Source organism: Diabrotica virgifera, chromosome 10 (genome assembly GCF_917563875.1).
Source record: "Diabrotica virgifera virgifera chromosome 10, PGI_DIABVI_V3a".
Classification (NCBI taxonomy): Eukaryota; Metazoa; Arthropoda; class Insecta; order Coleoptera; family Chrysomelidae; genus Diabrotica; species Diabrotica virgifera.
The window spans coordinates 2,490,212-2,507,107 of record NC_065452.1 but is presented as its reverse complement, the minus strand read 5'-3'; the positions used below and the strand labels follow the sequence as shown (position 1 = coordinate 2,507,107).

The 16,896-nt window shown below is 32.2% G+C and overlaps 1 protein-coding gene across 3 annotated transcripts in view; it reads left to right on the top strand.

The window, feature by feature from the left end:
• Positions 1–7,260, top strand: part of LOC114324988 (tyrosine-protein phosphatase 69D) — a 63,739-nt gene extending 56,479 nt beyond the window's left edge. For all 3 annotated transcript variants that reach the window (XM_028272920.2, XM_028272921.2, XM_028272919.2), the window contains exon 11: positions 403–7,260. In XM_028272920.2, the coding sequence (XP_028128721.1) occupies positions 403–471 (69 nt within the window). In that variant the 3' untranslated portion in view covers positions 472–7,260. The remainder of the gene's footprint in view (positions 1–402) is intronic.
• Positions 7,261–16,896: the final 9,636 nt, after the last annotated feature.

Here is a 16,896-nt window from a genome sequence, read left to right as displayed (position 1 = left end):
AAATGCGTTTATCTAGAAAAAGGTTGAGTTTAGTGAGATGAATGTAGTATACCTTTTTTAAGTAAAAATAATAGGGGAATAAAAGTTGTGATTTCAAAATTATATAGAATGGGGGATGGGGATAGAACAAATTGAACGTATTAAATGAGCGCTGAAAGACGTATGTGGCGCCCTCTGGGCAATATATAATTTTTGGTGAGGAATTTAGGTTTCTCGTCCCAAAACACAAAATTTTAACTTTTACGCCCTCTATTTCGGTTCTTATAAACTTTCGTACAAAGGTAAATTAGCTTAAGTCGACCTATTTTAACCTCAGAAATCTAAGGTTAAGCTATGGCCCATTCGTTACCAAACACCCTGTACTGTATACATGATTTATTAATTTTTAAATTTTGTTTTCAGGCACAGTACGAATTTCTTCATCGAGCAATTGTAAATTACGCAGAACTCCACGGACTTTGTGAAATATAAATACTGAAGATTTGTGCCATATAACTTCTATATTTCATTCCAAATACCATTATTGGTCTCACTGATATTAAGTATTTTTATATAAGTAATTTATATAATCTAGGAACATTGTAAATTAGCTGAAAAACGTTTTATTCCTAGTTGAAAGCCAAAATATTTTGTTTAAAACCAAAGGCAATTGACTGTAAGGTTTGTTTTGAGCAATAACCGTTTTCGAGTAGATCTTTAAAATTCTTAGCTTGTGCTCAAATTTCGTACTGCCATACACATATAAATATCTCTCTGAAATGAATGTTAAACTATCTATAACTCACTTACTCATTTTATGATGCCTTATTTATTTATACAATTGAATTTTCAACTTGAAAATTGTCGTAAAATAGTCATAGCTACATAATATAGAGGGTGTTTCATTAAGAATGTCCAATCTGTGAGTTGTACATTCTAGATCTCAAAATATTAAGATTTAACCCAAATCATTTAAATAAAATGTGGCTCCTTACTGAGTTACAGGGTGTTTTATTAAAAAATTTAATAACTATTTTTTCTCAGTATTTTAAAACTATTTGACGTATCCTTTTCATACTTGGCACAAAGTATAGGTACTTACACCCTATGAAATTATGTTAAATAAACGTTTCTGGCTATTACCAGAGGCGTACGACAGGGGACTGAATGGTTCATCCTTCCCAAATTCTACGCCACTTGCAGAATTGTCATTTTAGCGCAATTTTTCGATTCTCCAATATATTTATGTAAATAACATACTCTTCACTCGTAACGATAACGTAATTAGTTTTCGAGTTATTTGAAGTTAAACATATAACGGCACGGGTATTTTGATTAATGTATTGTGTCGCTTAATTTTAAACTTCAAATATCTCGAAAACTAATGACTTTATCGTTACGAGTGAAGAGTATGTTATTTACATAGAGAGTATTGGAGAATCGAAAAATTGCGCTAAAATGGCAATTTCATCAGTGGCGTAGAATTTGGGAAGGGTCAACCATTCCCTGTCCCCTGTCGTACGCCTCTGGTAATAGCCAGAAACGTTTATTTAACATAATTTCGTAGGATGTATATTACCCACACTTTATGCCAATTATGAAATGGATACGTCGAATAGTGCTAAAATACTGAGCAAAATTAGTTTTTAAATTTTTAAATAAAATTCCCGGTAACTTCGTAAGGAGCCATATTTTATTTAAGTGATTTGGGTTAAATCTTAATATTTTAAGGTCTAGAATCTACAACTCAGAGATTGGACGTTCTTAATGAAACACCCTGTATATATTAAGGATAAATTTGAAAGAAAAATTAGATTCTTCCTAGTTCCCAGTTGGACCAAACGTTACATAATATAATAAATAACAGTAGATAAAACCATGTATCTAACTAACTCTGCAAGAAGAACAGTGTTAAAAATTAGAACCGGCTCTTAAATGTTTGGATATAATATGTATAAGGAATATTGATTAAAAGTTTCTTTTAATTTGAAGATTGAATAGATGACAAAATATTCCTCAATGAATTTTAAGCAATTGATGAGCACTAACGAATTGTAATTTATCGAATACTTTAGTCGAATATTTGGTCTAAACTTACTTTTTTAAACTAAAGATTGTGATATGTGTATACAATTTTTTTGTTAAATAGGCAAACATTCGATAAAGTTTCTTTGTATTATTCTTTATTATCGCTAATTAATTAATATTGACTGTGAATTCAGTGAATAATATAATTATTTCTGTATTTTCAATGTATCCACTGACAGGAAAATATGCATTTTGTCTAAATATTTTGATGTTCTAAAGGTGCCTGCCTCTCTTCTTATGATGTTAAGGACCACATTGACCCATCTTATTATATTCACTGCAGCTCGAAATAGATCAGTTGACATTAGTTCATTCCATTTTCTAGTTCAAGTAACAGCAAAATGAATAAGAGCAGTTGGGAAAAAAGAAAAATTTGCAAATCGGTCGGGTATTTCTATCATTGTTGCGTTATTTTTGTTTAAATAACGTTTACTATCGTTAAAATTTCTCCCACTTCAACCAGTGAACCCGAATCTTACACTACTAAGTATGTATTACATAAACTAATAATTTCATATAGATTAGTCTTGTATATCTGAACACAAAGAAGTGCTTTCTGTTCGGAGATTACACGCTGTAACTGCTTCAGAAATTATCAAAGATCATGCACAAGTAACCATAGAAGTTCTACAATCTAACATCACAAAATACCTGCTGCTTGAAATGTTTTGTCTTTGACATCCTTCAACGTATCCACATCACATATTAAACTCTTGATCTCATTATAAACATGAAACAATAACCCGCGTGCTTGACTTTTATTAATTGATATGAGTTTTGTTACTTCACTGAAGGGAAGGTATTTCTAGAACTATTATTTGATAAGTATTATTTTAATATTAACCCTTTCTATGTATGACACGGGATGAATCGCCAGTGGAAGGAATGTGATAACTATTCGAAGCTAACAAAAATATTTAAATACAGCACTGAATTTAAAGCATTTTCTAAGGACATTCATTTCAGAGATATCAAGTTTTAACACTAAATGCTCTCTAATTGTATCTTACTCTATGGTTTTTATAACTTTTGACACTTTAAAACACTAATACAGTGATGATTAGAATCTCTTATACGTCACAATTATACTAAATCAAGTTACAGTAGAACCTCTAAAGTCGAGCATCGCGGATTTTCAACTTAGGCAGATGTTGATTCTACATACAGAGGTTGAGATTCATTCGTACTAGGTCCACGTCATCTGCATATGCCAAAATTTGGGATCAGTTATTAAAAATATTTCCTCTGTTGTCTATTCGGGTATCTCTGACCGCCTTTTCCAGAGCTATGTTGAAGAAGAGACTCGCCAGCGGATCTCCCTGTCGCAGCCCAACATGCGTTTCAAACGCCTGTGATTGTTCGCCCTGTATTTCGACTTTGCAAACAACTTTACGCATTGTAGCCTTAACCAATCTTATCAGTGTATCAGGGATGTGGAATTTATCCATGGCTTCATACAATTTATTTCTTAAAACACTATCATAGGCCGATTTAAAATTTACGAAAATATGGTATGAGTCGATATTGAATTCATTGGTTTTTTCCAGTATTTGCCTTAGCACAAAGATCTGGTCTGTTGTTGATTGACCACGCCTAAAACCACTTTGATATTCTCCAAGAAGTTCCTCTGAATGTGCACTTAGGCGACTATATAAGATACTCGAAAATATTTTGTAGGCTCTATTAAGGAGGGTTATTCCCCTATATTTTCTACATTCCAAAAACAACATATTAGAAATAACAAAACAAATTGTAGATATAAAATTGAGTCCTAAATATAAAATTAATTCAGTTGGATCAGCTATTAATTTATATGGGTTTAAAGATTGTCACAAAATATTTGTCATGTCCGTGGACCTACATTATGTTACAACAAATTACCACAAATTTTTACCAGATGGCGAGGCAAGCATAAAACCAAACAAATTGTTGAACGCATCAGTGAAGTTATTTCAATAGGCATTTTGCGTATAGAGTGATTTGTTTGGTCAAATCTGTTTCGTCAAGACCTTTTGTCACATCTGTGGATCCTTAGAAAAGTAGGTGTAATTTTAGATTTAGATTTGAGGACCACACTGTAACTAAAATATACAAAACTTATTATATACATACCACAGTACAAATATTTTCTAATCTCAAAAATGTGATGTGCAGATTGTTAGTAAAGTGTTTTTCGTCACGTCCGTGGATTCTTGTTTTCCAATAGCGTGGCAGAATATCCACGGGCGTAATTTATTTTACAAGTAACATATTTTATTTTAAAACAGACAAAGCTGATTATATTCCACAGCCAAAACATTTCCTAACCTCAAAATAGTGATGTGTAGATTGTTAGTAACGTGTTTTTCGTCACGTCCGTGGATTCTTGTTTTCCACGGACGTAGCAGGATATCCACGGACATGATTTATTTTGCAAGTAACATATTTTATTAAAACACAATAAAAAAGGAAAGGTTAACTTAGTTTATTGCTGACTTAATATAAAATTAAATAATGCACATTATATTTTATGTATCCTACGTGCATAGACATCAGAAATAAAAATACTTTGTCAAGTCGGTCACATCATGTCCGTGGACTATACAATTTTTTTTTTGAATTTTCGGAAAAAATACTTTATATTTAGCTTGACCTTATATTATTAACGACCTCACAGAGGGTTGAGATTTCGAGTAATGGATGTTTTGAGGCTTTAAGGAAAGGAAACAAAACATTTTTTCGAGTCTTGGAGGGTTTCGACTTATTACGGTTTGACTCAAAGAGGTTCTACTGTATATACAGTGCTTCATTCAGGTAGCAAATAAAACTGTAATTTTTTATTTTTCCAACTCACATGCACAAATTAGCAACTGGTGTCCTTATATAATTATATCATTGTTTCGTGTAAATGTAAAATTTATTTTTAATATCTGAAATATCTGGATTTATTCTTATCCGAAGCATCACACCTTTGAATAGGTATCCATTCGTATCCATATTCGAATATTTAGCAAGAGTTTAATTTTAAAATGTATCGATTTAATGAAACAGCAGTAATATAGATTGTTGGTACTAGAGAACAAGATATTCTGTATGAATTATTATATATTTTTAACAGCTATCAGGGCGTAAAGTACTTTAAACGAATTCACAGTGTTAGTGTTGTTTTTGCAATTTTAAGCAATCTCATATTACTATCTGCACAATATTCAAATATGTTAACCAGTTTATATAAAGTAAAGATAAAACCTGTTTTTAAACATAAGGACCAGTAAATAGAATTCGTGTTTGAAACAGTAAATTTTAGCTGAGCTAAAGCTGATCTAAATTTCCTTAACAGGTTCTTCAGAGGTTTCAATCCTTATAATTCCTCAGTTACTAGTCATCATTAAAAGGCTGTTTATAGCAATCGCCAAAACTGGTGAATTCTTGACGAAAATGACGTTTTATTGTCAGATATGTTCATAGTATATCCATTAGAGAACAACTTTATGAAGGTAGAAGTCTTTTTCTCTTCTTATATGTGATAGATTGTATATTTCAACAATTAGTTTATTCGTTATATATGTCGTTGCTTGATTAATTACAAACAGATAAGAGTTTGTACTCGAAAAATGTTTTTTTATTTTCATATTTTTTATTTACTAGTTTTTACGTCTTTTTATTTGTTTCTTTAGAGATATGTTCATGCTCTTGTTGTAATTTTTTGAACTAAACTAAGGAGATTGTGGAGGTTTTACTACGCATAAACCTCACCGACACAAACAAGTCACACAGGCAAGTTTGTTTATAATGATCGCCAAACCGGGTGAATTAATTATTGACGAGAATCTAACCAAGTTCAATATTGGCTTATTATAATTATTAATTTATTCTTCTATTTTCTCATTCTCATACCAGTTTTGGTTATTCAATATTCTCTTTTATAATGTTCCTTTTATGAGTGTTCTAACTTTTTTTGTTGCTATACTACTCCTTTTCTGATTTTTCTAGCTTTTTTGTTCCCAACGACCAAATAAATGTCATGTTGAATATCATTATAAATAAACGTTTGAAAAATATGTAAAAATATTAATCAAGTATTAATGAACTTAATTAATTCCATAGTTATTACTAGGTACTTGTTTATTACGTATTGTGCAGATAATATATTTTAATGTATTAGTTTTTGTGGTTGTAATGTTATTCGGTTTACGTAATATTTATTGGCAGTTTATTGCAACTATTTTTATAGAACTGAAAAGAATTTTCCAGGATACTTTGTTTTATAAATTTTGTTAAGGTTCAACGAGCAGACTATTTGTGAATTCAGACATATTATCCGAAAAGGGTTGTGACATTTTTAATTGATATTTTGAATAGTGGTAGGAATTATTTGATAATCATAGATCTTTTATGCGAAGGTCAAAGGATCTAATATTAAAATTGGGTATGCTTTTAATGATTTTGGCAAATATAATTGCTGTTGAAGTTGTTATAAAATTTCTTTATATACAGGGTGTAACAAAAAGGTAGGTCATAAATTAAATCGCATATTCTGGAACCAAAAATAGTTCGAAAAACTTAAACTTACTTTAGTAGAAATCTGCACATATAAAAGTTACAGCCCTGTGAAGTTACAAAATGAAAATTAATTTTTTCCGATATACCGAAAACTGTTAAAAATTTTATATCGAAAATGGACATGTAGCATTCTTATGGCAAGAACATATTTTAAAAAAAAATAACAGTGAAGTTTGTGCATCCCCTAAACATTTTATGGGGGTTTTGTTCCCTTAAAGTCCTCATATGTTTGTGTACGTTCCAATTAAACTATTATTCTGGTCCTATTAGTTTAACACAATGTTTTTAAAACTTTTTTGCATCTTAGTACTTTTTCGATAAGCCAGTTTTTATCGAGATATGTTGAACATTTGTAAAATCCACCACATATTTGTGAATGGTTAAGTAAGATTGTAGAGACCTGGTAATAATATGAAAAATATTTCATTTTGTTAGGTACTCGGAAATTTTGAAACATATTAAAAAAGAAGCTGTATCTCGTTAAAAACTGACATCGAAAAAGTACTAAGAGACAAAAAAGTTTTTAAAACAAGTACTTTTTCGTTAAGCCAGTTTTTTATCGACATATTTTAAACATTAGTAACATCCAAAACATATTTTTAAATGGTTAAATAATATTATAGAGACCTGGTATAGTATTTTTACTACAAAAGCGATATTACGTAGGTCAAAATTTTTGACGTAAGAGAACTGTCAAAACATTAGAATGTGACTTTTCATTATTGCCATGTTTATTATAAACATGGCAATAATGAAAAATCACATTTTAATGTTTTGACAGTTCTCTTACGTCAAAAATTTTGACCTACGTAATATCGCTTTTGTAGTAAAAATACTATAATAATGTTATGAAAATAATATTATATAATCTTACTTAACCATTTAAAAATATGTGTTGGATTTTACAAATATTCAAAATATGTCGATAAAAACTGGCTTACCGAAAAAGTACTAAAAGGCAAAAAAGTTTTAAAAACATTGTGTTTAACTATTGGTACCACAATAATAATATAATTGGAACGTACACAAATATTTGAGGGGTACACCAAACCCCCATAAAATTTTTAGGGGTGTACAAATTTCACTGTAATTTTTTTTTAAGATGTTCCTGTCATTAGAATGCCACATGTCCATTTCCAATAAAAAATCTTTAATAATTTTCGATATATTGTAAAAAATCGATTTTCATTTTGTAACTCAAAGGGATATATTTTTTTTTATGTGAACATTTGTAGTTAGGTTCAGTCAAACTATTTTTGGTCCCAGAATATTTATTTTATGACCTGCCTTTTTGTTGCAACCTGTATAATTATCAAAAGTGTTAGACAAATATTACAATATACAATAAAAACTATAAAACAAAAACTCACCTCCAAACAACTAGAGTACAGGCATGCAAGGTAACTTCCAAGTTATTAAATAGTTGTAGTATTGTAGTAAAGGTTAGTAAAGATAGGCAGCATAGTCCCTGTACTGCGACATATATTTTGTTTTCTATAGTCTATGTTGAATAAAAGCCATGAAATTTCGATACCTTTACAAAGCTTAGTATATCCGAAGTACTGCGACACCTCATATCAGTACCGATTAATACCTCTTTTTAATGAATAGGAAAATTCACAGCGGTGAATCCGGAGCAGTGCGGAAAAGCTGCACAGATGTTGTGTTGAACTACGTTCTGAGGTTCTTTAACCAGGATGTTCTTCCTCCTGGACCTCGCTTTCCAAATAGTTTTCCTTGCAGTGGCTTGTAAGAGGGACTGGATTCATTTCGCATTGTGTCCAAAATATTACAACTTTCGAGATTTGATGGTGGTCAGTACCTCTCGGTTCTTCTTCGTTCTTCTGAGAATTCAACATCATAAAAAAGGACAGAGAAGACGTAGCATCGCAGCATTCTCAGTTTTATGCCTAGAGAGAGGTTGTGGCTCTTCAAGAAGTCCCCCATCCGGTTGAAGGTGGATCTAGCTTTGCCAATTCGCGCTCTTACCTCTTGGTTCTTGGTCCATTCTTCATTTATTATAGTGCCGGTGTAGTTGTAATGTGTCACTCTTCACAGGGGTTTGGTTGATGTAAAGTTGGATTTCTGTTATCTTTTCCTTGCTAATAATCATAAGTTTTGTCTTCTTTACGTTTATATTGAGTGGATATAATTGAATGTAATGCGTGATTTTGTTCATAAGGACTTGTAGGTCTTCTAGGTTATCCGCAAATACTGTTGTGTCATCTGCATACTTGATGTTATTTAGCCGACACCCGTTTAGTAGAATACCTTTTTTAATTTAGTGCAAAGCTGCGATAAATATTCTTTCAGAGTAGAGATTGAACATAAGAGGAGAAAATATATAGTCTTGCCTCTGAGGTTTGCAGTTTGATTCCAATAAAGGTTTCTAATTATTTTCAGATCCTGGTTGTTAATTCCTGCTTCTTTTAGTATTTGCATCATCTTAGCTTACTGTACTCGATCAAACGCTTACTCGTAATCAACCAGACATGCGTAAACGTTTCTGCATATCGGGAATAAGACTGAATTGAAAACAAAGCCCCTCTCGTACCAACAGCATTTATGAATCCGAGCTGGTTGGGAGAAATTTGACTTTCACATATCGTGCTTCTTCGCGTTGGTTGGTGTTTTTACTTTGGGCTACTCTTTTTATATCTTTGCCTTGGTTGTTGTTTTTACTTTGGACTGCCTCTATTTGATTCCTTCGCCTTGATTGGTATTTTTACTTTGTGACTGTCTCTATTTGATTTCTTCGCCTTGGTCAGCCGAGCAGATGCCGAATGATTGGGAAAAAGCAACAATAATACCGATTTTAAAGGATGGCGATGAGGCAAAGTGTAAAAACTTTCGGGGGACATCTCTGCTAGATGTGATATATAAAATAATAGCAACAATCATTAAAATCAGGCTGGAGGTAGTAGTTGAACCACAGATAGGGGAATATCAAGCAGGGTTTAGGAAAGGCAGATGAACAACCGATCAGATATTCATAATGAAAGAGGTACTGACCAGTTGCTATAACAAAATCCCGGCAATAGTATGTTTCATATATTTTAAAAAGGCGTACGACTCTGTCAAGAGACAAAAAATTGCGGAAGTTAGGGAAGAATTTGAAATACCTGCGAAGCTAAAATACCCACGAAGGTGTTAATAACAAAATTTAAACTTCTTTTTGAAGGTTGCATAATAAAGTAGCTCTTTTAATATTAACTTATCGATGGCTTAACTTGCAAATCGGCTAACTCCATTTTACCGGTAAGTAGTTTTAATGAAATAATATAACTTTTTGTGAGAAATATCCTAGTTATAACATAATATGTTGAGGATGGAGTTGTCCATTTTTAACGTAACTATTTACTATGTGAATTGAGGAGTTACCCAATATACCAATTCTGTGATTTTAAGAAGTTTTTTTGTGTTCCTGTAAAACGGAGTTAAAAAAGTGTTTTAAAAAACGGAGTTAGCCGCTGTGCAAGTTAAGCCATCGTTATGTAAGTTTTCTAGCTGTATAATACTATTCGAGCCTTTAAAAAATCACTGCAATCACAAATGTTGGTATTAAACTCCAAATTGTTGTCAATATAATAATCTAGTTTCCCATTATTCGACATTTTGTTTATCAATCTTATAAACAATTTAAAAATTAACAAAAACGTTTTCGTCTCGTCGCAGTGAAATATTTGGGATATAAACACAATTTGAATCCAGAAAAAAGTTTATTTCTATAAAGCCAAAAGGGAACTGTTTGTTTCACCTGTTGATATACGATAGTATAGAATGTATTATACCAGGTAATATACATGGGTGCCGTAAACACAGGATTCATCTTCATACCTGACCATAGCCACCTTTACTTTACAAGCCATGAAGTTGAAATTTGGCAACATCTATTGGTAGACCGATTAATTCTGACAGTTCTCATTTGTTTTTAAATAATTTTCACTGTATTTACAGAGAAACTGAAATATTTTACAATATTTCGTGCTCCAAGTGCCTATATTGCGTGCATATAGAAATCCGTCCACTTAAAAATTTTGTCATTTTTAATGTCTTATATTTCCTAAACCTGTTGGCAGATTTAAGTGATTTTTTAAATATGTTATAGCCCAATTCTTTTACAATACCGCTGTAATAATATTGTTGCTAACCAGTTAAATTTTTATGGTGTACCGGGCATTTATAAAATACTGAAATTAAAACCCAACTATAGACTCCGGTTTTCTTAACATTCTGTTTTTTGATCAATTCGCTTATGTTTAACAACTAGATTTGTTCTTTATCAATTCATGGTGTTTCTAAATAAGTGCGACAAACTTTAAGTGGAAAGGAACAAAATGCAAAATTTTGACGCCTGTATTTTAAATGTAATCATTTTTTTCAAATCCTGAGAAAACTAATAAGTATTTTTGAAAAATTTAAACGCAGAATGAAAAATTACTTTATTACCGAGGGCCGAAAGTCACTTAGAATGAATAAAAAGTTTTTTAATGACATAATTGAAACTAAAAATCACACTAAATTTTCTTAGTTTTTCACCCCTGTAACTTATTAAAATAAACATAGAAGTTTTCAGGGACTTTCGGCCCTCGGTCCTAACGTAATCTTTCATTCTGCGTTTAAATTTTTGAAAAATACTTATTAGTTTTCTTAGGATTCGAAAAAAAATGAATCCCGTTTATATTCTTGTTATTGGTTTTTTTTTTTTTTGTATAATAAACGTTACTTACAAGGAATTACTTTTAATATTATTTTGTACAAACTTCTAATTAATAATATTTTCGTGTTCGACTCAAAAAATACTATAAATTTTACCAGAATTTCTACTTTAAAATCGTAGTTTCGAAAGCGGTAGTCCGAAAGTCAGATTAGCGACGTCATCAATTGCGACGTTGCCTTTTTCTCTTCATGGCTTGTAAAGTAAAGGTGGCTATGACCTGACCAATACATTAGTAATGGCCAATACAATCAATACAAATAGTAATGCAAACGTAGCGCCATTGAGTGTAGCAATGAAGTAACTTCGATAGGTCCGGACGAAAACTCCACAGGCAAAGTCGAAAGTCGGCGTAATCAAATTCAAGCTTGAACTCGAGAACTATATAATATATAGTTAGATTATATATTGTATAAAGCATAGTACACGCGCCATACCGAAATACGCAATCGTACAACTTTAGACGGTGATCTGTTGAACGATCGAGGAGTCCTTTAACCATATACATAGATATGTAGAGTTAGTATTCCAATTTGGTTTTGATGAGTAGTAAGCAAGAGAAAACTTAAAGACTGAGGGTAACTTTTGAGATTTTTATACATTTATACAACTTTTGATATAAGCATCCACAAATAGTCTGCTTTCAATATCAAATCACATACATTTTGCTGTTAATTTAAACCCGAAATTAACGGTCAGAAGATACATATAAGCACAAATTTTTGTTTCGAGTCCAAAATTTATTTTTATATTTGAACGTAACAACTAGAAATAGTGCTCAATGCTGTGCTACAATTGACCACAGAACGTTTAAGGCTTTAGTAGACAAGCGTTTCAAACCAGTTACATTTGGTTAGTATGTTTGTATACTTTACTTGTTCTTTCCGTATCTTTCCCATGACTGAAAGTTGGTAATGTTGGCAAATTATTCTGTCTTATGCTATGTTTATTGGATGCTCCCCGACCTTCTATTTGTCTTTCTTTAATTAGCCTCATAAAAATGTATCAGAGGCCTATAAATATGTACCAAGTAGCTTATTTTTCACATCTTGATTTTTGTAAGTAATTTCTCATTCCATGCGTCTCAAAAACTTTATATTCGTGATATTTTATATCCAGGATCTCTTTAATAGTCCTCAAAAAAGTCACATCTTAAATGCTTCAGTTCTATCTTCTGGACGTATTTCCAGTTTCTATGTTTCAACTCTAATAAATCGGTATCGTAAGTCTGGATGTTGAGAAGTGTGTGTTTGCAGATTACTTATCCTAATGAATGACATTTCCACGCTGTTTCGGGAATTAATTACTGGATTTTAATCTTATGTTATCCAACAACAAATATATCTAATTAATTTGTTTGATTGACTGATTGTATATATGTATATTAACTTTTAAATTGTATCTTCTGGTAAGTGTCATAACAAATTATTTCCAACTTCATATGGTCACCTTCTCCAGGAATTACATATATTAGTCTTTGAAAACCCTGTGGACTATCTGCGATTATAACAGTATAGTCTACGTATCTAAAGTTCTATATGTTCTTCAAGTGTACTTTATTCCATCGGTTTATATTCGATGGCATTTGTCATCTAATATTTTCCATTCTTTATATTGAGGTAACAAATTAGTTACTCACAGTGTATTTGAATTATTTAATACGTTTCCGTATAACATTGTACATATAAAGATCGAACAAGTAGGGTATTTCGTCAACGAAAATTTAGTATTTTAAATAATTAAACATTTGATGCACTTCTTGGATAAAAACTAACATGAAAACGCTCGTCTTGTAAACCCATATCATTATAATTTTGTATAAAAATGACTTTAAATGTGGTAGATTAGTACAATACTCAGAAACCTAACTTGCTTAAAGATGTAGTGCTTTAAGTTGCTTATTGTATCATGTATAAATTACATTAATTTTCTCATTGTGAATGTCACTTTGTATGTTAGATGTGTATATATACAATTTAAATTTTTTCAATCGTAATAAAGTAAATGTTTATGTAAAATAATCTCATTTAGATTTTGTAAGTTTATGAAATGTAAAAAATAGAAAAAAATAAGATCAGTAGTTATAAAATGACTGAGGGGAAAATTTAGGTAAGAAGATAATAAGAGGAATATACTGACCAAAGAATATATATAACAAATTAGATCTTGATGTATAAGGAAATTTTAAAAATAATTGAAACAAGGAAACATTGAGAAAAACGGAAAAAAGAAGAAACGTATTGGACACTAAATACAGTATAATAGTGCATAAATTACTGAAGGTGTGATATACGTGTTGCAAATTTTCGTTTAAAGTTTTATCCTTTTTACCACTATCTTAGCCGTTCACTTCTAAACATCTTATTTTATACTTCTCTTTTTTTTTAGTCTTTTATGAGGGGAGATGTGAAAATTATCCTAGATGAGGCTCAAAATGGGCACGGTATCATCTACCTTATTCATGCATGATTCTCACGGAATGTCTCACTTACCTTCCTACTTGCACCTGCCCATCCTTATTGGTCAGCCTCCACTCTGCAAAAATCCCGGAAGACTTTGATCAGCGCATCAACTGCCTCGTGTTTTTTCGAGAATTGTACTTTCTTGGTGACAGACTAGTCAATGACTGTTGATTCATCCTTTTAGTAACATCTCGTATAGTTTACCTATGCACGGAAGAACCTAAATAGGTCAATACTTATTTCCTCTTTCGAATGAGTTCGTGTCTGTAGATCTTCCAATTCACCAGAATTCGCTGTATTCCAAGCAGCACATTTATATATGTTTTTGGCAGTATCATTTCATGTTCATATTTATGGCGCTAAATGTTTGAGTTAGTCATATACGTCCTCCTCCATCTTGTCACACAGCTTTCTCCCAATGTCTTTTCTCGGATCGGATCTTCGTCTTCAGTTCCTTCTTTTGCGCACTGTACATCGTGTCCGGCCTACTACTTTCGATTACTTCTCTTCCTCTTATCCTCGTAGCCTGCTTTCCTCTTGTAATCATTTTGCACCAACAATAAGGCATTTTTTTGTTTCGTATAAACTGTTGCTCATGAACTCTCTTAGCATTGATTCGAGTCCTTCTGCCAATTGCGGTTGGCATCTTCCTCTCTGTATCATCCATTTAGAATACTCATCACACGCTAGCCAATGTGCACTACTTATATGACTGGTCCGCTCATGCTCCGTGTTGGCGGTCTGGCAGTAGTCAGCAATTTTTTTAAACGTTGTAGTTTAAAACTCATTGGCTCTGCGGTTATTAATTTAAATGCCCAAATAAATGAGGTCGCTTAATATGTGTTGTTCTGTGAGGGGTGTGGTCCGAGTGGTGTTCATTCTATGTAGTGTAAAGGTACAGAGCATGTGTAATATATTTTCGTATTTTTTATATCTTCGACAAAACGAGTGCATATTTTGAAGGAAAGCCCAGTTTTTTCTCGATTGCCTGATGATAATTACTTAGAGAGTCTAACATTTATCGCCCTGCTCTTTGGCTTCTAAATATATCACTATCGTTTATGTATATAAGTCCAGTAGTTTGTTCAACATTTTTAACTATATGTTTTCCATCAATACTGATTATTAGTGAAGGGATTTACTTGGAATGTGTTAGAAAAATGTAAAAGGTAAAATTAATTTTTTATAAAGAAGTGTTTAAAATAAATTGTTAATATCCTTAGTAGTGTAAGTGTGAGATTATTTTACGTAAGTATCGGTAAATATTACCTTTCCTGTTTGTGTTTGCCGATACAAAACTAAGACTGTATATGCATTATTGCAGTTATTTATTTATACACTTTGTTTTTTCTTTTATTTTATAATGCTAACATTTTTTACATGTAATAAAACATCATTATAAGTATTTTTTTTATTTGAATTGAACATATAAATATCCAGATGTATTGAGCCATATAGGTGAAATATAAATCCCTCTTATAGTGAAAATTCATTCATCCCAGATATCTGCAGTATCAAGAGGATTGAGTTCTGGTGGAATTATTTCCATCTTATCCAGCCTTAGGTGACTACGTCGGAGTTTCTCCCTAAAAGTTGCGTACGCCTCTGGACGTTGGCGTCGATAGTAGTAGTAGTGGATCTTTCTGCAGTCTGAAGCAGGCCACGCACTGAATTGGCATATAGTGACGTCGAACGTTCTTAGGTGGTGCGCGGTGGCTTATTTATTTCCATGTATAGCAAAATCTGCCGATTGCTCTTAGCCGAGCCGATCGCTCTATGCCGATTCAGTGCGCGGCCTGCTTTATAGAGACGTTCACTTAGACTCGGCTGTTTTGTTTTTAAGTTTTGAATGGTGATTATACAACAGAAAAAAATATAAAATTCTATAAAAGAAGTTAAAATAAAAGTGATAGTAAAACTATTTAATGCAATAGATGACACTGGAGTGATTCTCACAGACGACAAGGTTGCATTGTGGTCCTAACATTGTTCAATCTTTACTCGGACTATTTATTTAAAAAGACATGTGAAAGAAGCCGTATGGAATAAAAATCAACGGGAAACTACTTGATGTAATTAGTTACGCGGACATTACAGTAATTCTGTCAGAAAATATTGAAGATTCCAAATTCTGCTTGATCGTATTCATGAAATCGCAAAGTGCTTCGTGTACCACTTTCAGCAAAGCAGCAACACAGTTGCTGACCTATTATCAGGCCAGGAAGGTGAAGTACGACTAATCAAAATATCCTTAGATCTATTACGACAGAAAATGGATGATCTAAGGAGAATAGATGACGAAATTTATGCTTTCCTATTGAACGAGGATGCCAGTGAACAAGATCTGCTAGTGGAAATGGAAAGCAGTAACAGCTACATTAGAAAGTTTGCGGACCTGAATACATACAGTTCGAGAAACGGGTTCAACCAAGAATAGCTACGTCCGTGGAGAATGAGGTGGCCTCTAGGACAACTGGTAATAGCACAGGGAGCATACAGGGTAAGCGTCAATTCAAATTACCTACGTTAAAAATCAAAAAGTTTGACGGGAACATTAAAAACTGGTTGCCTTTTTGGTCTCAGTTCCAAAAGATACATAATGATTCGGACATAGACTTAAACGGTAAAGTTGAGTATTTAAATCAAGCTACTGTACCGAGCAGTAGTGCTACGCAACTAGTAGATGGTTTTCCCGAGACTGGAGATAATTACGCTAAAATTATTGACTTGTCTTATTTCGCGTTTCGGTCGCGACGATTTGCAGATCTAGGTACATGTTCGGGAGTTGCTTAAATTAGTAATAAATAATACTTCGTCTGGCAATAAACTATACATTTCTTTATTATATGATAGGTTAGAGACTCAGTTAACGGCGTTAGAGACACTAAGTATAAAGTCAGATAAATCCGCGGCTATGTCATTTTCTTTAGTCAAACCGTGTCTACCTGCGGATTTATTAAGGATATGGCAAAGATTTTCGGAAGGTATTAGGTCACAAATTTCGATTAATAATGCCGGTATTTATATTCGTGAACCTTTGGTTTTCATTTATTTTCGATTTCATTTATATTAGCATATTATATGATTTAATGAATATTATATAGCTAG